General features: G+C 44.6%; 1 protein-coding gene across 2 annotated transcripts; it reads right to left on the bottom strand.

Moving 5' to 3' along the window:
• Positions 1-9,589: 9,589 nt before the first annotated feature.
• Positions 9,590-24,093, bottom strand: LOC132378069 (ankyrin repeat domain-containing protein 10-like). Of its 2 annotated transcripts, XM_059944777.1 has the most exons (6): positions 23,037-24,093; positions 21,025-21,215; positions 19,416-19,609; positions 14,852-14,980; positions 12,978-13,004; positions 12,772-12,869 (listed from the first exon to the last, which is right to left on the bottom strand). In XM_059944777.1, the coding sequence occupies exons 2-6, from the start codon at positions 21,203-21,205 to the stop codon at positions 12,825-12,827; spliced, it is 576 nt and encodes a 191-aa protein (XP_059800760.1). In that variant the 5' UTR covers positions 21,206-21,215; positions 23,037-24,093; the 3' UTR covers positions 12,772-12,824. The 2 variants fall into 2 exon arrangements, with proteins under 2 accessions (XP_059800759.1, XP_059800760.1); XM_059944776.1 differs by lacking the exons at positions 12,772-12,869; positions 12,978-13,004 and adding an exon at positions 9,590-10,267.
• Positions 24,094-25,949: the final 1,856 nt, after the last annotated feature.

Below are 25,949 nucleotides of genomic sequence, written 5' to 3'. Positions count from 1 at the left end.
CTACAGAACACTACCAGGCTATCAGCATCCAAACCTGCACAACAGTACCAGTGCACCAGCAGTCATCCTGAAACACTACCAGTATACCGGCATCCAACACTGCACAACACTATCAGTCCACCAGCATCCACCCCAACAGAACACTACCAGTCCAACAGCATCCACCCCAACAGAACACTACCAGTCCACCAGCATCCATCCTCACACAACACGACCATTTCACAGGCATCCATCCCTACTCAGTAGACTGGCTGCATGCAAATAACTAATAGATTGAACCAAAATCTTCAATCAATTTTCAAGGATACATGTGTACCAGTGCACCAGCGTCTAAGCCTGCACAACAGTACCAGTCCACCAGCAGTCATCCTGAAGCAACACTGCCAGTCCACCTGCATCTAAACCTGCACAACACTACCTGTCGACCAGCATCTAACCCTGCACAACACTACCAGCCCACCAGCATCAAACCCTGCACAACACTACCAGTCCACCAGCATCTAAACCTGCACAACACTACCAGTCCACCAGCATCTAACCCTGCACAACACTACCAGCCCACCAGCATCAAACCCTGCACAACACTACCAGTCCACCAGCATCTAAACCTGCACAACACTACCAGTCCACCAGCGTCTAAACCTGCACAACACTACCAGTCAACCAGCATCTAAACCTGCACAACACTACCAGTCCACCAGCATCTAAACCTGCACAACACTACCAGTCCACCAGCATCAAACCCTGCACAACACTACCAGTCCACCAGCATCTAACCCTGCACAACACTACCAGCCCACCAGCATCAAACCCTGCACAACACTACCAGTCCACCAGCATCTAAACCTGCACAACACTACCAGTCCACCAGCGTCTAAACCTGCACAACACTACCAGTCCACCAGCATCTAAACCTGCACAACACTACCAGTCCACCAGCATCTAAACCTGCACAACACTACCAGTCCACCAGCATCTAAACCTGCACAACACTACCAGTCGACCAGCATCTAACCCTGCACAACACTACCAGTCCACCAGCATCTAACCCTGCACAACACTACCAGTCGACCAGCATCTAACCCTGCACAACACTACCAGTCCACCAGCATCTAACCCTGCACCACACGACCAGCCCACCAGCATTTAACCCTGCACAACACAACCAGTGAACCAGCATTCAGCCTGAAACAACACTACCAGTCCACCAGCATCCATTGCTACAGAACAAAGCTAGTCCATCAGCGTTCATCTCACCAAAACACCACCAGTCCATCAGCATCCATCCCTACACAACATTACCATTTAACAGGCATCCTACCCTACACAACACTACCAGTCTACCATCGAACATCCCTAACAACACTACCAGCCCACCAGCATCTAAACCTGCACAACACTACCAGTCCACCAGCGTCTAAACCTGCACAACACTACCAGTCGACCAGCATCTAAACCTGCACAACACTACCAGCCCACCAGCATCTAACACTGCACAACACTACCAGTCCACCAGCATTCATCCTGGAAGAACACGACCAGTTGACCAGCATCTAAACCTGCACAAATCTACCAGTCGACCAGCATCCAACCCTACTCAACACTACCAGCGCACCAGCGTCTAAGCCTGCACAACAGTACCAGTGCACCAGCGTCTAACCCTGCACAACACTACCAGTCGACCAGCATCTAACCCTGCACAACACTACCAGCCCACCAGCATCAAACCCTGCACAACACTACCAGTCGACCAGCATCTAACCCTGCACAACACTACCAGTCCACCAGCATCTAACCCTGCACAACACTACCAGTCCACCAGCATCTAACACTGCACAACACTACCAGTCAACCAGCATCTATCCCTACACAACACTACCAGTCCACCAGCATCTAAACCTGAAAAAAAAACACTACCAGTCCATCAGCATCCATCCGTACACAACATTACCATTTATCAGGCATCCTACCCTACACAACACTACTGGTCTACCATCGAACATCCCTAAAAACACTACCAGCCCACCAGCGTCCAACCCGAGAAAAACACAACCAGTCCACCAGCATTCATCCCCACACAACACTATCAGTCCAACAGCATCCATCCCTACAGAACACGATCAAAACAGTACCAGACCACCAGCGTAAATCCCTACAGAACACTACCAGGCTATCAGCATCCAAACCTGCACAACAGTACCAGTGCACCAGCAGTCATCCTGAAACACTACCAGTATACCGGCATCCAACACTGCACAACACTATCAGTCCACCAGCATCCAACCCTACAGAACACTACCAGTCCACCAGCATCCAACCCTACAGAACACTACCAGTCCAACAGCATCCACCCCAACAGAACACTACCAGTCCACCAGCATCTAAACCTGCACAACACTACCAGTACACCAGCATCTAAACCTGCACAACACTACCAGTGAACCAGCATTCATCCTGAAACAACAGTACCAGTACACCAGCATCTAACCCTGCACAACACCACCAGTCCATCAGTGTTCATCCTGAAACAACACTACCAGTCCACCAGCATTTAAACCTGCACAACACTACCAGTGCACCAGTATCTCACCCTGCACAACACTACCAGACCACAGGCATTCATCCTGAAACAACACTACCTGTCCACGAGCATTTAACCCTGCACAACAGTACCAGTCCACCAGCGTAAATCCCTACACAACACTACCAGTCTATCAGCATCCAAACCTGCATAACAGTACCAGTCCACCAGCATCTAAACCTGCCCAACACTACCAGTCGACCTACATTCATCCTGAAACAACACTACCAGCCCACCAGCGTCCAACCCGAGAAAAACACAACCAGTCCAACAGCATTCAACTCCACAAAACACTACCAGACGAACAGCATCCAACCCCACACAACAGTACCAGTTCAACAGTCTAATCCGATCAAAACAGTACCAGTTCACCAGCGTAAATCCCTATACAACACTACCGGTCTATCAGCATGCAACCATGCACTACCAGTGCACCAGCGTCTAACCCTGCACAACAGTACAACTGCACCAGCAGTCATCCTGAAACACTACCAGTACACCAGCATCTAACCCTGCATAACACTACCAGTCCACCAGCATTCATCCTGGAAGAACACGACCAGTTGACCAGCATCTAAACCTGCACAAATCTACCAGTCGACCAGCATCTAACCCTGCACAACACTACCAGTCCACCTGCATCCAAACCTGCACAACACTACCAGTCAACCAGCATCTATCCCTGCACAACACTACCAGTCCACCAGCATCTAAACCTGCACAACACTACCAGTCCACCAGCATCTAAACCTGCACAACACTACCAGTACACCAGCATCTAAACCTGCACAACACTACCAGTCCACCAGCATCTAAACCTGCACAACACTACCAATCGACCAGCATTCATCCTGAAACAACACTACCAGTCCACCTGCATCTAACCCTGCACCACACGACCAGCCCACCAGCATTTAACCCTGCACAACACAACCAGTGAACCAGCATTCAGCCTGAAACAACACTACCAGTCCACCAGCATCCATTGCTACAGAACAAAGCTAGTCCATCAGCGTTCATCTCACCAAAACACCACCAGTCCATCAGCATCCATCCCTACACAACATTACCATTTAACAGGCATCCTACCCTACACAACACTACCAGTCTACCATCGAACATCCCTAACAACACTACCAGCCCACCAGCATCTAAACCTGCACAACACTACCAGTCCACCAGCGTCTAAACCTGCACAACACTACCAGTCCACCAGCATTCATCCTGGAAGAACACGACCAGTTGACCAGCATCTAAACCTGCACAAATCTACCAGTCGACCAGCATCCAACCCTACTCAACACTACCAGTGCACCAGCGTCTAAGCCTGCACAACAGTACCAGTGCACCAGCGTCTAACCCTGCACAACACTACCAGCCCACCAGCATCAAACCCTGCACAACACTACCAGTCGACCAGCATCTAACCCTGCACAACACTACCAGTCCACCAGCATCTAACCCTGCACAACACTACCAGTCCACCAGCATCTAACACTGCACAACACTACCAGTCCACCAGCATCTAAACCTGAAAAAAAAACACTACCAGTCCATCAGCATCCATCCGTACACAACATTACCATTTATCAGGCATCCTACCCTACACAACACTACTGGTCTACCATCGAACATCCCTAAAAACACTACCAGCCCACCAGCGACCAACCCGAGAAAAACACAACCAGTCCACCAGCATTCATCCCCACACAACACTATCAGTCCAACAGCATCCATCCCTACAGAACACGATCAAAACAGTACCAGACCACCAGCGTAAATCCCTACAGAACACTACCAGGCTATCAGCATCCAAACCTGCACAACAGTACCAGTGCACCAGCAGTCATCCTGAAACACTACCAGTATACCGGCATCCAACACTGCACAACACTACCAGTCCACCAGCATCCATCCCCACACAACACTACCAGTCCAACAGCATGCACCCCAACAGAACACTACCAGTCCACCAGCATCCGTCCTCACACAACACGACCATTTCACAGGCATCCATCCATACACAACACAACCAGTCCTCAAACATCTAACCCTACTCAACACTACAAGTACACCAGCATCTAACCCTGCACAACAGTACAAGTGCACCAGCATTCATCCTGAAATGCTACCAGTCCACCAGCATCTAACACTGCACAACACTACCAGTCCACCAGCATTCATCCTGAAACAACACTACCAGTCGAACTGCATCTAACCCTGCACAACACTACCAGTCCACCAGCATTTAACCCTGCACAACACAACCAGTGAACCAGCATTCATCCTGAAACAACAGTACCAGTACACCAGCATCTAACCCTGCACAACACCACCAGTCCATCAGTGTTCATCCTGAAACAACACTACCAGTCCACCAGCATTTAAACCTGCACAACACTACCAGTGCACCAGCATCTAACCCTGCACAACACTACCAGTCCACCAGCATCTAACCCTGCACAACACTACCAGTCCACCAGTATCTCACCCTGCACAACACTACCAGACCACAGGCTTTCATCCTGAAACAACACTACCTGTCCACGAGCATTTAACCCTGCACAACAGTACCAGTCCACCAGCGTAAATCCCTACACAACACTACCAGTCTATCAGCATCCAAACCTGCATAACAGTACCAGTCCACCAGCATCTAAACCTGCCCAACACTACCAGTCGACCTACATTCATCCTGAAACAACACTACCAGTCCACCAGCATTTAACCCTGCACAACACTACCAGTGCATGAGTGTTCATCCTGAAACAACACTACCAGTCCAACAGCATCTATCCGTACACAGCATTACCATTTAACAGGGATCCTACCCTACACAACACTACCGGTCTATCATCGAACATCCATAACAACACTACCAGCCCACCAGCGTCCAACCCGAGAAAAACACAACCAGTCCAACAGCATTCAACTCCACAAAACACTACCAGACGAACAGCATCCAACCCCACACAACAGTACCAGTTCAACAGTCTAATCCGATCAAAACAGTACCAGTTCACCAGCGTAAATCCCTATACAACACTACCGGTCTATCAGCATGCAACCATGGACTACCAGTGCACCAGCGTCTAACCCTGCACAACAGTACAAGTGCACCAGCAGTCATCCTGAAACACTACCAGTACACCAGCATCTAACCCTGCATAACACTACCAGTCCACCAGCATTCATCCTGGAAGAACACGACCAGTTGACCAGCATCTAAACCTGCACAAATCTACCAGTCGACCAGCATCTATCCCTGCACAACACTACCAGTCCACCAGCATCTAAACCTGCACAACACTACCAGTCAACCAGCATCTATCCCTGCACAACACTACCAGTCCACCAGCATCTAAACCTGCACAACACTACCAGTCCACCAGCATCTAAACCTGCACAACACTACCAATCGACCAGCATTCATCCTGAAACAACACTACCAGTCCACCTGCATCTAACCCTGCACCACACGACCAGCCCACCAGCATTTAACCCTGCACAACACAACCAGTGAACCAGCATTCAGCCTGAAACAACACTACCAGTCCACCAGCATCCATTGCTACAGAACAAAGCTAGTCCATCAGCGTTCATCTCACCAAAACACCACCAGTCCATCAGCATCCATCCCTACACAACATTACCATTTAACAGGCATCCTACCCTACACAACACTACCAGTCCACCAGCATCTAAACCTGCAGAACACTACCAGTCCACCAGCATCTAAACCTGCACAACACTACCAGCCCACCAGCATCAAACCCTGCACAACACTACCAGTCCACCAGCATCTAACACTGCACAACACAACCAGTCCACCAGCATCTAACCCTGCACAACACTACCAGTCCACCAGCATCTAACACTGCACAACACTACCAGTCCACAAGCATCTAAACCTGAAAAAAAAAACACTACCAGTCCATCAGCATCCATCCGTACACAACATTACCATTTATCAGGCATCCTACCCTACACAACACTACTGGTCTACCATCGAACATCCCTAAAAACACTACCAGCCCACCAGCGTCCAACCCGAGAAAAACACAACCAGTCCACCAGCATTCATCCCCACACAACACTATCAGTCCAACAGCATCCATCCCTACAGAACACGATCAAAACAGTACCAGACCACCAGCGTAAATCCCTACAGAACACTACCAGGCTATCAGCATCCAAACCTGCACAACAGTACCAGTGCACCAGCAGTCATCCTGAAACACTACCAGTATACCGGCATCTAACACTGCACAACACTATCAGTCCACCAGCATCCAACCCTACAGAACACTACCAGTCCACCAGCATCCATCCCCACACAACACTACCAGTCCAACAGCATCCACCCCAACAGAACACTACCAGTCCACCAGCATCCATCCTCACACAACACGACCATTTCACAGGCATCCATCCCTACACAACACTACCAGTTGACCAGCATCTAACCCTGCACAACACTACCAGTCCACCAGCATTTAAACCTGCACAACACTACCAGTCCACCAGCATCTAACCATGCACAACACTACCAGTCCACCAGCATCTAACCCTGCACAACACTACCAGTGCACCAGTATCTCACCCTGCACAACACTACCAGACCACAGGCATTCATCCTGAAACAACACTACCTGTCCACGAGCATTTAACCCTGCACAACAGTACCAGTCCACCAGCGTAAATCCCTACACAACACTACCAGTCTATCAGCATCCAAACCTGCATAACAGTACCAGTCCACCAGCATCTAAACCTGCCCAACACTACCAGTCCACCAGCATCTAAACCTGCCCAACACTACCAGTCGACCTACATTCATCCTGAAACAACACTACCAGTCCACCAGCATTTAACCCTGCACAACACTACCAGTGCATGAGTGTTCATCCTGAAACAACACTACCAGTCCAACAGCATCTATCCGTACACAGCATTACCATTTAACAGGGATCCTACCCTACACAACACTACCGGTCTATCATCGAACATCCATAACAACACTACCAGCCCACCAGCGTCCAACCCGAGAAAAACACAACCAGTCCACCAGCATTCATCCCCACACAACACTATCAGTCCAACAGCATCCATCCCTACAGAACACGATCAAAACAGTACCAGACCACCAGCGTAAATCCCTACAGAACACTACCAGGCTATCAGCATCCAAACCTGCACAACAGTACCAGTGCACCAGCATCCATCCTGAAACAACACTACCAGTCCACCAGCTTTCATCCCAACACAACACAGCCAGTCCAACAGCATCCATCCCTACAGAACACTACCAGCCCTCCAGCGTCCATCCCAACACAAACACTACCAGTTCACAAGTGTCCATAACTACACAACACCAGCAGTCAACCAAAATGCAACCATACACAACACTACTAGTCCACCAGCATCCATCCCCACACAACACTACCAGTCCACCAGCATCTCAACCTGCACAACACTACCAGTCCACCAGCATCTAATGCTGCATAACACTACCAGTGCACCAGCATTCATCCTGAAGCAACACTACCAGTCCACCAGCATCTAACCCTGCACAATACTACCTTTGCACTAGCATCCATCTTGAAACAACACTACCAGTCCTACAGCATCCATCCCAAAACAACACTACCAGTTCACAAGTGTCCATAACTACACAACACTACCAGTCCACCAGCATCCATCCCCATACAACACAACCATTTCACAGTCATCCATCCCTACACAACACTACCAGTCCACCAGCATCTAACCCTGCACAACACTACCAGTGCACCAGCATTCATCCTGAAACAACACCACCAGTCCATCAGCATCCATCCCTACACAACATTACCATTGAACAGGCATCCTACCCTACACAACACTACCAGTCCACCATCAACCATCACTATCAACACTACCAGCCCACCAGCGTCCAATCCGAAACAACACTACCAGTCCACCAGTCTCATCCAAACAAAACAGTACCAGTCCACCAGCGTAAATCCCTACATAACACTACCGGTCTATCAGCATCCAACCCTGCACAATACTACCAGTGCACCAGCATCCATCCTGAAACAACACTACCAGTCCACCAGCTTTCATCCCAACACAACACAGCCAGTCCAACAGCATCCATCCCTACAGAACACTACCAGCCCTCCAGCGTCCATCCCAACACAACACTACCAGTTCACAAGTGTCCATAACTACACAACACCAGCAGTCAACCAAAATGCAACCATACACAACACTACTAGTCCACCAGCATCCATCCCCACACAACACTACCAGTCCACCAGCATCTCAACCTGCACAACACTACCAGTCCACCAGCATCTAATGCTGCATAACACTACCAGTGCACCAGCATTCATCCTGAAGCAACACTACCAGTCCACCAGCATCTAACCCTGCACAACACTACCAGTCCACCAGCATCTAATGCTGCATAACACTACCAGTGCACCAGCATTCATCCTGAAACAACACTACCAGTCCACCAGTGTACATACAACCATTTCACAAGCATCCATTCCTACACAACATTACTAGTCCACCAGCTTCCAACCCGACACAACACTAACAGTCCACCAGCTTCCATCCAGAATAGGCCCCCTTAATTTCAGTCTTTGATTTCTGGCAGTCAGAAAGGGATATTTTATGCTTTCCCCGAAACATGACGAGCATTTTGTATGTTGTTGACGATTTCCAGCATCTGTCAAATCTCTTGTGTGTCTGTATGTCGCAATTTCTGCATCATGTATGTTTATGAATGATGTGTACTTTGAAATCTTTAAGTCGTCTCGTGTGATGAAGCCAAACTACCCACCTGCCCACACTCTGATTTGTTCCCTCTATGCAGATAACATTGATGCAGAATACAAATAGCACATCTGCTTCAAGAAGTAGAATATTTTTCCTATATAATCCAAATGCAAGTACATTAAATTAAACACAATAATAATAACAGCATGTTCAAGGTAATAGCAGATTCATGTTGACATCATTTGCTGCCCAGCAGATACCACTGACATCATCCAGTTTGTGCCACCACAATGGAATGAGTCAACCAGCCAAGAGCTTATCTGCACTGACAGGAAGTCTTTCCATGTGCTGAGTCTCATTTCCTGTTGGTGAAACTCTTTGATTCATTTTGAGTTCCAGTGTTTAAATCCATCGCTGATTTTCCAAGTTATTCTTTCAGAGAATCACTAACAGTGCTTGTTGTCCATTCTTCTGCCTAAAGCAGCTTGTTTTTTTAGATGAATAATTCAAATTAACAGAAATTCCATCGTAATTAAAGCATGGCCTTCTCAGCAACATGCTGATATGGAATGTCACAAGCTCTGAGTTGAAGCTGCAGTGTGCAGGCACTTTAGATGTCAGAGATCGGTGTATGTGGAAGGTAACGCTGGATGTTGGGAATGGGAGTTTATGTAGTTACAAAAAACCAAGTACTGATGTAGAATCTTCCAATGTGAGGTCCTTAAACATAAGGTAATTTTTCAGGGACTGAGGGATGTGGAATGTTCTGATGGCATGTAGCCTCCGATACCCAATAATCTGACGGATTTTCAGCCTACATGTTTGCTTCAATGATGGTGGGTTCTTCCGATATCCATCTATCCAGGATAGGAAGTTGGCCTTGGAAGCCAATTGCTTGGGGGCCTCGCCAGTATTCTGAAATAAAAACACACTTCAAAGGGTTACTGGCTTCAAGAAGCATCTTAGTAGCTGCGAACTTTCACAAATTCACGCATTCCAAACAAGTTGGACAGTTTAATATTAAATTATCATTTCAGGTGAAATTTCTCCTTTTGCTGTAACATTGCTTCAATATATCAAAATAGATTATGTCCTACCTGAACCAAAAATATTATTTTATGTTTAATAAAAGTAAATTCTACTTCATTTATTTTCATGACATCAGTCTGAAAATGTTCATTCCCTAATTGTATCCTCTCTCCTTACACGTAGGCCTGATCTTAATTAATAACCCCCAATTTGATTTGAGACTGGCCTCTGAAAGTGTGATAACACAAGTTGAAAATTTTCCAATTTGAACTGGTCATCAAAAAATGAAATAGTACTTCCTCCATTAATAGGTTGAATTTTTAAAAAAAAACTTTAAAATGGGAATATAAAGAACTATATCGAGCAGTTAGTTTTAGTCATATTGCATGGAAACTCCAGCCCACAATATCTGCATCAACCACTAGGCACTGATCTCACTAATTTCAATCTCAGATTCTCCATCACACTCCCTCTCAGTTCTCCTACCATCCACCTATAGTCATAGCAATTTACAGAAAAATCTACCATCCAGCACATCTTTTGGATGTGGGAGGTAACTTCTCAGAGGCAGCACCAGAGTTCAGGATCGACCTTGGCTTGCTTCAGCTGTGAGCCCACAGAACCCACTGCCGCATTGCTCTGACACACACATTAGTTAAAATATATTAATTAAATATATATGCCTCTTTGAGAAACTTATTATTTGGTAATTTACTAGTGGTATATTACTTTGTGTTATGAGTGTAAGTTATATATAAGACCATCAGACAAAGGAGCAGAAGTTGGCCATTTGGCCCATCGAGTCTGCTCCACCATTTTATCATGAGCTGATCCATTCTCTCATTTAGTCCCACTCCCCTGCCTTCTCACCATTACCTTTGATGCCCTGGCTACTCAGATACCTATCAATCTCTGCCTTAAATACACCCAATGACTTGGCCTCTGCTGCCACCCGTGGCAACAAATTCCACAGATTCACCACCCTCTGGCTAAAAAAATTTCTTTGCATCTCTGTTCTGAATTGTCACCCTTCAATCCTTAAGTCATGCCCTCTCATACTAGACTCCCCCACCACTTTGCCACATCCACTCTGTCCATGCCTTTCAACATTCAAAATGTTTCTATGAGGTCCCCCCTCATTCTTCTAAACTCCAAGGAGTACAGTCCAAGAGTGGTCAAACGTTCCTCATATGTTAACCTTTTCATTCCCGGAATCATTCTAGTGAATCTTCTCTGAACCCTCTCCAACGTCAGCATATCCTGTCTTAAATAAGGAGCCCAAAACTGCACACAGTACTCCAAGTGAGTTCTTACCAGTGCCTTATAGAGCTTCAACATCACATCCCTGCTCCTATTCCCTATTCCTCTATAAATGAATGCCAACATTGCTTTTGCCTTCTTCACCACCGACTCAACCTGGAGGTTAACCTTAAGGGTATCCTGCACGAGGACTCCCAGGTCCCGTTGCATCTCAAAACTTTGAATTCTCTCCCAATTTAAATAATAGTCTGCCTGTTTATTTCTTCTACCAAAGTGCATGACCATACACTTTCCAACATTGTTTTTCATTTGCCACTTCTTTGCCCATTCTCCCAATCTATCCTAGTCTCTCTGCAGAATCTCTGTTTCCTCAGCACTAACAGCCCCTCCACCTAACTTTGCATCATCAACAAACTTAGTCACAAACCCATCTATTCCATAATCCAAATTGTTGATATACAACGTAAAAAGAAGTAGCCCCAACACGTACCCCCGTGGAACACCACTGGTAACTAACAGCCAACCAGAATGGGATCCCTTTATTCCCACTCTCTGTTTCCTACCAATCAGCCAACGCTCTATCCACTTATGTAACTTTCCTGCAATTCCATGGGCTCTTATCTTGATTAGCAGCCTCATATACAGTTTTTCGAACCTTGGTCTGGAGGAACATTATTTCATTTGGCAGTATTCATTTATGGTTGAATGACAATCGTGATCCTGAGGTTACCAGCACTTAGACCAATATCAATCATCGGCTTGACTGACAGCCAAGTTCCTCCGCAAACAATGGTTGAATTCAGGAGTCCATTATTATACTTGAACCTGTGCTCACATTCCCATGCGAGCTTTACAATCAATTATTAATCTCTTTATTCAAAACTATTGAAGCAAATAGGAGTTCCTGAGGCCATGAAAGGTGCTACGAAAAGGCAAGTTCTTCCTGTTCAACATCAATCAAGTGAAGGGCTGAGCTCAAACCGTGATGAATGTGATGCACCATCAATAACTCTCTCTGAGACGTGAAGGCGAGATATCGGCTTTTATTGACTGGAAGAAAGAACAAGCAGTAGTTGACCACCATACTACATCCTGGAGAATGAGGCCGGGCTCAGGCCTCAATCGCCTTTATACCGGGGTCTGTGGGAGGAGCCACAGTCAGTGGGAGGGGCCACAGGAGCAGTCAGCAGGGGGCGTGTCCAGACAGGTATATGTAGTTCGCCACAGACTGAAAACCAGAAATGGGAAAAAATGGGAGAAATTTCATTGCTAACCTCCCAACCTTCCTACACAGAACCATATAGTCACAAAGAGCATGGTCACAAGCATTACCCACCTTCATCAAGGTCAGAAAGGCCAAGTACTAAAGGCCAAGTACTAAAAAAAGGCAAAAAGAGGTTAGCACGGTGCTACTACAGCTTGGGGCCTCAGAGTTCAGAGTTCAGAGTTCAGAGTTCTTATGTCATCTTTACAGAGTCTGTACATCCTCCCCATGGAATGTGTGATTCTCTCCAGGTGCTCCGGCTTCCTCCCGCAGTTCAAAGACAGACTGGTTCGTAAGTTAATTGGTCATTGTAAATTTTCCGTGTTTCGGCTAGGGTTAAAATGATGGTTGACTGGTAGCGTGGCTAAAACAGTTGGAAGGGCCTATATTACGCTATATGTCAGTGTATAAATACACTCACCCATTCAGTAATTTTCACGTAAGTTCAATTTTAGCCTCAAGATGCTTAACATGACTATTATACACTCAGTGGCCACTTCACTAGAACACCAATACACCTGTGTGTTAATGCAACTATCTAATCAGTCAATCATCTGACAGCAACTCAATGCATAAAAGTATGAGGACATGCTCAAGAGTTTCAGTTTTTGTTCAGACCGAACATCAGAATGGGGAAGAAAGTGATCTAAGTGACTTAACCTTGGAATGATTGTTGGTGCCAGACAGGGTGGTTTGAGTATCGCAGAAACTGCTGATCTCCTGGGATTTACATAGACAACAGAATCTAGAGTTGTGTGAAAAACAAAAACAAAACCTCCAGTGAGTGGCAGTTCCGTGGGTGAAAACACCTTGTTAATGAGAGAGGTCGGAGGAGAATGGTCAGACTGGTTCAAGCTGGCAGGAAGGTGACAGTAACCGAAATAACCACACGTTACAACACAGCTGCCCTGAATGTACTATTCATTTAAACCTCAAAATGGGTGTGCTACAGCAGCAGAAGACCACAGATAGTAACTAACAAACTGGCCACTAGGTGTATATTTTAATGAAGAAAATCAAATAACAATCATACTTCTCAAATTTCATGAACATTTAGTATGTATTGGCTTAAATAGCTATGTTTGAGATAAATTGCAGAATGACTGTATTTATAATACTGAATACTATAATACTAAATTATATCTCATTATTGCATTAAATTATAACACATAATATTATAGTATTAAATTATGCTATAATATGTAATTATTAAATTGCGGAATCAGCATTGAATTCAAGGAAGGCAAATGCAAAATTAGCATTTATTTCAAGAGGACTAGAATATAAAGGCTGCAATACTGAGGCTTTATTGGTGAGAACACATTTGCAGTATTGTGAGCAGTTTTGGGCCACTTATCTAAGAGAGGATGTGCTGACATTGGAGAGGGTCCAGTTCAGGCTCAGGTGAATTATTCTGGGAACGAAAGGGTTAACATATAAGAAGTATTTGATGTCTCTGGACCTATATTCATTGAAGTTTTAAAAAATGAGGGGGAAATCCCAATGAAACTTATCAAATATTGAAAGGTCTTGAAGGGTGGATTTGGAAATGTTTCTAGTTGTAGTGGAGTTTAGGACCAGAAGACAGCCTCAGAATGCAAGGATGTTCCTTCGGAACGGAGATTATTGCTATGAACAGCTGTGGAGGCCAAGTCATTCAGTATATTTAAAGCATAGGTTGACAGGTTCTTGTTTAACAAGGTTGTCAAAGATTACAGGGAGAAGGCAGGAAAATGGGGTTGAGAGGGATAATAAATCGGCTATGATTGAATGACGAAGCAGACTCAATGGATTGAATGGCCTAATTTGGCTCTCATGTCTTATGGTCTCACTGAAAATAGTTATAAGCTGGGCTGTCATCAACCATTCTACCATGTTGCTCAAAGTTAACATCTACCCCATTGTCTTAAGTTGCTGGTGTTTCAGTGCTTCAGTTTTGCCCGTACCTTATTCCTATATGTGATTTTTGCTCCAGATAGAACAAGTAGCCGCAAACAGTCAAGCTGTCCACTGCAGGCAGCCAAGTACATAGGTGTCACTCCCCAGTTGTCAGGAAGATCTACATCTGCTCCATTCTGAAATGGAAAAGAGAGGGCAGCAAATCTTGACTTCAGTTTGTATAATTACAACCTATTTTCCAAATATTCTTTCAGAAACACCCAAAATAGAATAATATGATGAAAGATGAGAAGGAAGGAGATTCATTCACAATTAATTTTCTGTGAAATATTTCACATTTGCTTTAATAGTCAATGTAACCATACATCATCTCCAACTAAGACTCTGGGCACAGATCTTGAGAGTTAAGCTTCCACAACTCTACACCGTCACCAGCTACCGTGTGATGGAAAACAGCCTGTGGATTTTCCCCTTCTCATTTCTTTTCTCATAGTGAGCTGCATATTTGCTTTTCAACAAAAAAATGAACTGCATAAGACATGCACTATTCGAAGTACCAGCTCATGTTTCACCAGTGGGTCTATACCAGCACACCAACAGAGATTTTTTGCAACTGATGGCTAAATTAAATCACATTTATTCCAATTGTCAAGGAAGAACGTGAGGGAAAATCTCAACTTCTGACTCAATTTAGTGCCTGATTATTTGTATCCTCCTTTCAGCTTGGCACCCACTCTTCCCCTACTACCCTGAAAAGTTATCTACTCTATATTTCCTTCCTTTCTTTAAATGGTTAACCTATATTGTAAATAACTCCTCATAGCACACCACTGGGTGTAGGATGTTATTTTGAAAAACTTGTTCTCTACTCAGAATTCTGTATTCCTCTATCAGCTTTCTCATCATTCACCTGCACGCCAGGGAATAAAGTCCCCAAAACACAGACACTCGGGTCCCAGTTTAATGTCATTTCAAGTACATGACTGTCGGATGCAGCACAAAAAAGCACAATTGTAATAAAACCACATGATAAATGTAAATACATAAGGTAGCTTATATACATTGATTGTATATCCATAAAATGATGCTAGGCACAGGAGGATCTGTTCACAAGTTTGCTGACAGGAATGATTAAGTAGTGGAGGTTGGGAGTGTGGAGAACTGGGTTAGTGAGTGGAGGTGTTAATCAGTCTTACTGCTTGGGGAAAGTTATTGTCTGATGGTTCTAGCGTGGATGCTACAGTCTCCTCCCTGATGGGTGGTATGAACAGTCCTTGAGTAGGATAGGAGTGATCCTTCATACTGGCCCTTTTTCAGCATATGTTTGTATATATCTTTATGTTGGCTAGGCTGGTGTCAGCGATGCATTGATTACCTGTTGTAGTGCCTTCCCAGCTGTCACAGTGCAGATTGCATACTGGCAGTGATGCTGCCTGTTAGGATGCTCTCTACTGTGCACTGTCGAATAAAGTGAGTGTGGATGTACGAAGCCCAGCTCTCCTCAGCCTCCTCAAAAAGTAGAGGCATTGGTGAGCTTTCCTGATGGTGTAGGGTGTGTTCTGGGACCATCAGAAGTTGTGTGCAGTGTGTGGACTCCCAGGAGAAACTGGTGTAAAGGTGGGTATGAATGGTATGAATTCTCCCAATGTTGATAAACAACTGCTTTGTCTTGTTGACATCGAGGAAGAGGTTATTTTCTCGGCACCAGGCCTCGAGCTCTTCCATCTCCTCTCTGCGGGCCGTCTCAGTGTTGTTGCTGATGAGCTCCATGACTGCATGCCATCAGCGAAGCTGACCATGCGAGTACCCGGTGTTTAGCTGTGCAGTCATGTGTCAGCAGAGTGTACAGCAGTGTCCTGGGAGGCATCTGTGCTGACTTGTGCATCCTGACTATCTGAGCTTTGTTGGTTACAAACATCATTGTAAATTTGCTCTGTACTCTTTCAACCTCATTGATAACTTTCTTGTAGGTAGGTGACCAGATCTGCACACAATACGACTTTTTAGGCCTGACCAGCATCGAAAGCAGCTTCAACATAACACTCAACTCCTGTTCACAACACTCTGATTTATGAAGGTCGCTCGGTATAGGATGCCACCCTGAAAACTCTGTTCTCTGCTCACTGCTTTCAGCTATTTAGCCAATCCTCTACCCCACTGGTATATTCATCCCAATATTACAAGCTCTTAGCTTGCAAGATAACCTTATGCTTGGTGTCTTTTTTAAATCTTTTTGGAAATCCAAGCATTTTACAACTTCAGGCCACCTCTGGTTACAAATACGTAGAAACATAGAAAACCTACAGCACAATACAGGCCCTTCGGCCCACAAGGTTGTGCCAAACATGTCTCTACCTTAGAAATTACTAGGGTTACCCATTGCCCTCTATTTTTCTAAGCTCCATGTACCTTATCCAGAAGTCTCTTAAAAGACCCTATTGTATCCGCCCCCACCACCGTTGCCAGCAGCCCATTCCATGCAATCACCACTCTCTGAATAAAAAACTTACCCCCAACATCTCCTCTGTAACTACTCCCAAGCACTTTAAACTGGTGCCCTCTTGTGGCAACCATTTCAGCCCTGGGAAAAGCACTATCCACACAATCCACACCTCTCATCATCTTGTACACCTCTATCAAGTCACCTCTCATCTCCCATCACTCCAAGGAGAAAAGGCCGAGTTCAATATACCTATTCTCATAAGGCATGCTCCCCAATCCAGGCAACATCCTTGTAAATCTCCTCTGCACCCTTTCTATAGTTTCCACGTCCTTCCTGTAGTGAGGTGACCAGAACTGAGCACAGTACTCCAAGTGGGGTTCAGAAAGCTAGGTAGTGTTAGAGATCTAGAAGATTATAAGGCTAACAGGAAAGAGCTTAAGAAGGAAATTAGGAGAGCCAGAAGAGGCCATGAAAAGGCCTTGGTAGGCAGAATTAAAGAAAACACCAAGGCATTCTACAAGTATGTGAAGAGCAAGAGGATAAGACATGAAAGAATAGGACCTATCAAGTGTGATCCCCATTGATGATGCAAAGATCATCGCCAGAGGCTCAGCAATCTCCTCCCTCACCTCCCACAGTAGCCTGGGGTACATCTCATCCGGTCCTGGAGACTTATCCAACTTGATGCTTTCCAAAAGCTCCAGCACATCCTCTTTCTTAATATCTACATGCTCAAGCTTTTCAGTTTGCTGCAAGTTTTCACTATAATCACCAAGATCCTTTTCCATAGTGAATACTGAAGTAAAGTATTCATTAAGTACCTCTGCTATTTCCTCCGGTTCCATACACTTTTCTTTTCTTCTTGACTAGATTTATTTCAGCCTTTGTACATCATGGTTCCTCTACTTCCCTGTCTCATTGGAACTCACTCCACACAAATATCTCCTGAACATTTGCTACATTTCTTCTGTACCTTTCCCTGAGAACATCTGTTCCCAATTTAAGCTTCCAAGTTCCTGCCTGATAGCCTGATAATTCCCCTTACTCCAATTAAACACTTTTCTAACATGTCTGTTCTTATCTCAACTTGTGGACACTCATTTTGCATAATATTCAAAAATCCAATGTAATACAGTACATGTGTTCAATCATACAATCAGTAGAACTATTTTAATCTCTCTCTCTGCATTTAGTAAATGTTTGTTGTTAGGTCTTACACCAATATTACATTGTGATGGAGGTACGGTTACCATATCAAATAATTTTTGTACATTTTTTACTTGGAGAAACAATCGATTAACGGATGTCAGTAAAGATGGTCTTCATTACTCGGGGGTGACCTGCACTGGCTGCCCTTCATCCTCTCTGGCTGATGTCTCCTGGTCAGAACTACATTTACCTGTTGAATTCTGTTGGACATAGAACATAGGCCAGTAAAGCTCAGGAACAGGCCCTCTGGCCCATGATGTCTCTGCCAAACAAGATGCTAAATTAAAGTATCTCAATTCAATCTGTACATAATTCATATCCTTTCAATTCCTTGAATATTAATATGCCTATCTAAAAGCCTCCTGAAGAAAATACAAACTGTGTATTCCCAGCTCAGTGTTACCATTCTCAGGTGTGTTCTGATATTTTGATATTCCCTCATGGGCATCAGCCCATCCAACGTCAAGGACATATATACAGAAAAGGCCAGTGACATCATGAAGGATCCCACCCAGCTTGCTCATGGACTGTTTGTCCCACTCTCCTCAGTGAAGGAGGCTAGAAAGCATCCACACCAGGAGCACCAGACTCTGAAACAGTTACTTCCCCCAAGCAGCAAGGCTGACCAACACCTCCACCCACTAACTCCATCACTACTTTATTATTTCCTGTCAGTCAGCTTGTGTACAGCCTGGTGTCACTTTGTGAACATACAATCAATGTCGATAAGCTATCTTATGTAGTTATATTTATTGTGTTTTTTAATTATGGTTTTCTCTATTTTTTGTGGGTTTTTTGTGCTGCATTGGATCTAGAGTAAAAAGTATTTTGTTCTTTACAGTTGTGTACAGGCAATGACATTAAACAAGCTTAAATTTTGCTATTGGGCATTGGTGACTGTCCAATGGTGCTACGGAATGAGTAAGATATCATGATCAATGCCATGTCACAGAACAAACCTGTATCAGCAGCAGAGCACAGTCAGGAAAGAGCCCGATTACTGCATGGAGAGGCGTTGCCCCATGTTTACACTGACTGTTGGCATCTGCACCATATTCCAGTAGTAACTCAATGCAAGCTCGCTGCCCTTTATAGGCAGCCCAGTAGAGGGGGCTCTTGCCATAGTAATCCTTCTTATTGATCTGCTCCTCACCTGAAAGAGCACAAGATCGAAGAGTGACATCAAAGTGTGGTACTTAGCACATCAGAAGTATTTTATCATGCCTCAAAGCTTTTCCATGTAATTATATACATTTTGCTATCTTGCTAATGTACAAATAAGGACAATTATTTTAATGCTTTTAAATACTGAAAGTGTAACACAAACTTCACTAACTGCACCAAAACCAGGGTTATATTCCAAGGGTGAAAGAACCAGTTTCTGCTGTGCTGTACACGCAGTGGCCACTTCATTAGGCATTTCCAGTGGTCTCCTGCTGCTGTAGCCCATCCAGCTTCCTAGTTAGGATGTATGCACCTTAATGCTCAGTATAATTCTAATATTAATTTTAAAGATCATATCATAGGTTGCTCTGTCTACGCTACATGGTTACGTACACATCTCTAATCTCCAGATTTGACTTCTCCAGCACCCTCTTTCCAGCTTGCCTGATGTTCTATTTCCAGGGCATTACAATCTCAAGGCAGCCATTTTTTCTTTGTTTCCAAGTTCTATTGACCACTTGCTAGTTAGCGATTACACTCCTCATTGACTAATTCCTCAAGAATTATGCAGTAGTCTACTTCTACAGTCTTCTATATTTTTTTAGAGATCCAGCATGGTAACAGGCCCTTCTAGCCCACCCCTCCCAGTTACACCCGCGTGACCAATAATTCTTGGAGTATGGGAGGAAACTGAAGCACCTGGAGGAAACCCACACAATCATGGGACAGTGCACCAATTCCCTACAGACCTGGGCAGAATTGAAGAGCAAACATGAGGAAATCTGTAGATGCTGGAAATTCAAACAACAACACACACAAAATGCTGGTGGGACACAGCAGGCCAGGCAGCATCTACAGGGAGAAGCACTGTTGAAATTTCAGGCCGAGACCCTTCGTCAGAGTGCTTCTCCCTATAGATGCTGCCTGGCCTGCTGTGTTCCACCAGCATTTTGTGTGTGTTGTTGGGCAGAATTGAATCTGAGTTACAGTGTTGTTAATAGTGTTATTCTACCTGCTATGTCATTGTGCCACCTTTAATCTTCTCCAGTCCAAGTGCACTTAATGCCTCCTGCACATCTTTGTTCCTTGTCCACCCTCGCTACCCTTAATGGCAAGCATATTCGTTGCATTCTTGGAAACACTTTCCCTTTACTCTTGTACCTTCCCTTCACCTTCAAAAGCCTCATCAATTTGACCGTGTTTTTAGTTATTCCTCTTAACTCCTCTCCTATTGATTGATTTCTTTATTTTCTTTATACAGTAGGCTGGTTTGTGTTATGCAATGCAATGCAATGCAAATACATGATACTGTTGACTCCAAAGGTCAGGGGACAGTATTTCACCACTGGTGCTATGGTCATCTCTGGTTGATCTCATAAGACTGAACTAGCTGGCCTGTTGTACCTGCAACGCGGAGCAAGGCTTCAAGCTTGGCAAGGTTCCCTCGGCTTGCCTCACAGTGTAGATCAGTCCATTTATAGTTGTAATTGGGTGCTGTGCGATACTGTCTTTCCTCCTCTGCACCTGTCTGAAATCTGGTGCTTTTCAGTTCTGTCCCAGACATGGAACTAATACGAAATCCCATTGTAGTACTTCTGCAAGGGGATAAAAAGGCACTGGGCATTGTAGAATGTGAACAATAATAACACACTCCTGTCAAAAACAAACCCACCATTTCCACAACATTAAAACAAGAGCACACTCACTGCTTGGGGAAAGTAACTGTTTTTGTGTCTGGTGGTCCTGGTATGGATGCCGTCTAGCCTCTTCCCTGATGGGAGTGGGACAAGCAGTCCATGAGCAGGGTGGGTGGGATCCTTCATGATGTTACTGGTCCTTTTCTGGCATCTTTCTCTATATACTGTATGTCCTTGATGGGCGGGTAGGCTACTTATTCACTTCTCGGCTGAAGAAAATAGCTCTTTCCTATGTACCCTGTTTCATTTTCACTATTTAAAATGCCATAATTACATATCAGAATCTGGTTTATTATCATCGGCATGTGTCATGAAATTTGTTAACTTAGTGGCAGCGGTTCAATGCAATAATACTGTATAGAAAGAAAAATAAATAACTAAGTGACAGTAAGTTTATATATGCATATTCACTAGATTAAAAATAGAACAAAAACAGAAATAATATATATTTTTAAAAAGTGAGGTAGTGTTCATGGACTCAATGTCCATTTAGGAATTGGATGGCAGAGGGGAAGAAGCTGTTCCTGAATTGCTGAGTGTGTGCCTTCAGACTTCTGTACTTCCTTCCTGACGGTAACAATGTGAAGAGGGCAGACCCTGGGTGCTGGAAGAAAGGACGTTGCCTTTCTGAGGTTCCATGCCTTGAAGATGTCTTGGATACAATGGCCGCTAGTACCCAATGTTGAGTTGACTAATTTTACAACATTCTGTAGCTGCTTTTGATCATGTGCAGAAGCCCCTCCCCTCCCCCTAAACAGACAGTAACGCAGCTTTCCACGGCACACTTATAGAAGTTCACTCATACCCAGGAACTTGAAATTACTTTGCAGTCTCAGTCGTTTCAAAGAAAACCAACAAGGCGAGACAGTCTCTCATTTATAACTCTCCAGTACGGGCAATATCCTTGTACTTTTCTGCACCCTCTCTAATGCTGCCACATTCTTCCTGCAGTGAAGTTTTAGACAGTCTACACAGCCGACTCTAGCTGCACAACCAAGGCACCACCAAACCAGCACCAAATCGCACGTCACACAAATTGCACATAGATTGTCACTTGATCTATCAACACCTGTGCTGGAGTTCTGGATCTGGATTGAATTTATTTTTATCGTCTTCCTCCCTTTATCTCTTCAAGCTTCTCTAAATATTTATCCATTGCCTTTCAAAAAACTTAGATGTCTTCAGCTTCTGTATTTTACCCACAATAACAACCTATGTTAAATTTGTAAATAGTATTGGGAGCAATAGCTTGCTTCAGTTTCACTGAATTTAAAATGCCCCATACAACTCAAGCTCACCTACCATATTCATTTTCCATCTAACACTGCATTGGCATATTTCATTATGCAGCTTCAAAGAAAATTATGATGCAGCACAGCCCAATATGTAAAGGTTCTGAGTAAATTTGCCTTCTTCCTGGCTTCCTTTTTCAATTTATGGTGAACATATCAGAAAGTCTAAAGGCATATTCCTCCATTTTAAAACTGATGAGCTTGAACATTGATATAGGACTGTCAAATCAAATCCTCTTGAACTGACCTCTATTGTGCTGTTGTGCAAAGGTTCTTGTGGAGAACACAACCAAGTTTGACATCATTTTTATGAGCTTCTATTAGAATTATTGGTCCTGCATGAAGGTTCTAAAGCACCATATTCTTACCAAAAATTGGAAGTGGGAATATTAATCAAAGGTTTACTATGATGAATAAAAAGGCATACCTATCAGCAGTAATGCATATCCTTCTTCAGTGTTTTCACAATAATGTAATTGCTTCATGGAGGAACGATCACAATTTTGCCCTCCATTGGGTAAGTTGCTCCTGGGCAATTGAAGACCAGACGGCAATATGATTCATATACTGCAATGCAAGAAATGCATTTAAAAGGCTTAAAGTGCAAGTTCTTACATTCATAGCTAGTTACTAAATTCCTGTGACTGTCAAAGAACATACAGTTGAAAAACAAAGTCCTTAGATATTGAAGATTTTAATATTGAAACATTTTCATTTTACAAGATAAATCCTATCATTACTAAAAAGAAAAAAATCCTCCTTTTTTTTCTTTTGCCAATATCTTCAGAAGACATCACAATAATTTTGAATCTACTACCTTTACTCAAGCGGCCATACTGCACATGCGCTGCAAGCGACAGGGTATCTTCGACTTTTGGAGTCTTGCTGTCACCCTGACCCAGCCCCTTAATGATTTGTCCAATTGTGCCCTGTGATGACTGGTAGAGGCAGAAAGAATCATTTCTTCCTTTGAAATAGAGAGGAGGCTAAAGCTGATCGATGAGATCCCACACAAAGGGTTGAGAGCACAAACACCAGGTTCAAGGACAATGTTTAGTTTGCTGTTATCAGACTTTTGAATTGAGCCTGGCTGTGAAAAGAGGAGGGCTGGGCATGTCAAAACACAGTGCTACAGAAACACCAACAGAAGCTTGAAGACCTTATTCCTCGGGGAGGAAGGATATACCATGTAGATGGGCTACACCCGGAGAAATGTGGAAGAACGGCCCAGGACAGAGCACTCTGGCAAGCTACTATTGCTGGCATCTGCATTTTTGAACTGATTTCTTATATACCAAAGATAAAGTTCTCAATTTACCTTATTGTGGCCCTAACATTTTATTTGCTTACCTGTATTACAGTTTCTATAAAACTATAGCATTATATTCTGCATTTGTTTTTTGTGTTACCTCAGTGAACTTATGTGTGGAATGACTGTCTGGTTGACATGCATACAAAAGCTTTTGTAACTGTTCCTCAGTGCTTATGATAATACTTACCTCCTACCCTGGATAACATTGACCACCACTGTCTAGGAATGAAGCAGAGGGCCAACTGAGCCTGCATGGCCCTATCATTGCCAAGCAAGTCAGGCCTGTGGTTGCAGGATAACATTAAGCATTTTCCCTTATAAAAGTGCTTAATTTTTGAGTTTTCACATAATCTGTTAAGAACACTAGCGACTGGGTTTCTATGTTCGAGGATCTTCCAAGAGGTACGTCTACATTTAAGGGTTAGTTTTTGACAGTGCTCACTCACTCCAGGTAGGGGGAGGCCAAACGCGCCACATTTCTGGTGACATTTTGAAATCCAACACTCTTCGTGGCCCCCATTGCCTCTACAGATGCTGCCTGACCCACTGAGTTTCCCCTGCAGTCTGTTTACTTCCCCTAATCCTGTAGCTCTTTAGACATGAATTACGACCGCTAGATCCTCCAGAAATATAAACTAATTGAATTGACACCGATAACATGAGGGGGAGGGAGGTGCATGCGGGACGAGGAGATGTCAATGCCAACAGCACTACTGAGTTTTGCAGAGCGCAAACGCCAGGAATTGCCGCATTAACGCCGCGAGCTCAGCTCGCACACCAGCCCTCGCTTCCCCATCGATGTGTGCGAGGCAGGCGAACATACCGCCGCCTATGTATTGTCGGAACCAGGCCCATCTGCAAACCCCATGCCCTCACTCCTGTTGTTACCGGACTCACGTCGTTCGGCCACGCCGCTCTCCGCGGTGCTGAACGCCGTCTTTGCTCTTCTCTCTGACTTACTGCGAGGGCGAGTGCGCGCACCCCAAACCACACGCAGAGTGCGTGCGCGTACCCCAAACCACGCAGAGTGCGTGCGCGTCCCCGACACGCACACACGCTGGCCCATGCCCCTGACTCTCCTAAAGACTCCCCTTCGAGTAAGAGTTCTTATTTAGACAATAGGTGCAGAAGTAGACCATTCGGCCCCTCGAGTCTGCACCGCCATTCTGAGATCACGGCTGATCATTCACTATCAATACCCAGTCCCTGCCTTGTTCCCATATCCCTTGATTCCCCTATCCATCAGATATCTATCTAGCTCCTTCTTGAAAGGAGCTATTTGGGTTGTTTGAAAATGTCCCCGTACATGGAAGAGGTACTGGCCCCTTTGATCACAGTATGTTCTATCATAGAGTAATACAGAATGGAATCAGGCCCTTCATCCCAACTCATCCATGCTACCCTTGCCCACCTGAGCTCATCACATCTGGCTCATGCTGTACTTGCCTTAACCAATAGGGGGCAGCATGGTAGAGTAGTGGTTAGCGCAATGCCTTGCAGTACCAGTGACAGGGGTTCAATTCCCGCTACTGCTTGTAAGGACTTTTCACATTCTCCCCATGACTGTGTGGGTTTCCTCCAGGTTCGCCAGTAAAGAGGTATCGTTTGGTATGTTAATAGGTTATTGTAAATTGTCGCATGACTAGACTAGGACTAAATGGGGGAAATGCTGGTCAGCGTAGCTTGAAGGGCCAGAACAGCCTATTCTTCAGGATTATGAATAAATATAAGCACAAATACTATCTGGCAGTTAAAAACCTGGCATTTTAAACTGCAGGTTACTCAACCAGAAAAAGTTTTCCCTGCATTCAAGTCAGACCAGCCTTTTAAAAAGTCTTGTTTTGACAAGATCTCCTTTTATTCTTCTAAATTCCAGGGAACAGAATTTCAATTTATTCAGCGCCTGCTATGATAAACCCACCTTTGCTGGGAACAGTGAATCTCTACTCTATACCCATGCTGGTCAGTACATTTCTCAGGTGAGGAGAACCAAAAGTCTGTCTCAAATGTAGAAAGACTTCCTCCTGT

Source organism: Hypanus sabinus, chromosome 19 (genome assembly GCF_030144855.1).
Source record: "Hypanus sabinus isolate sHypSab1 chromosome 19, sHypSab1.hap1, whole genome shotgun sequence".
Lineage (NCBI taxonomy): Eukaryota > Metazoa > Chordata > Chondrichthyes > Myliobatiformes > Dasyatidae > Hypanus > Hypanus sabinus.
The sequence above is the reverse complement of the archived record's forward strand: the minus strand, read 5'-3'. Positions and strand labels throughout refer to the sequence as shown.

Bases quoted from the DNA above. Each gene is read 5' to 3' on its own strand.
- LOC132378069 (XM_059944776.1), bottom strand. From the start codon at position 21,205: ATGGGATTTCGTATTAGTTCCATGTCTGGGACAGAACTGAAAAGCACC. The intron at 14,981-19,415 runs GTTTGTTCTGTG...TTTCCATTTCAG, and splicing joins GTGCTCTGCTGCTGATACAG to AATGGAGCAGATGTAGATCT. The intron at 10,268-14,851 runs GTACGGGCAAAA...TTTTTATTTCAG, and splicing joins AAATCACATATAGGAATAAG to AATACTGGCGAGGCCCCCAA.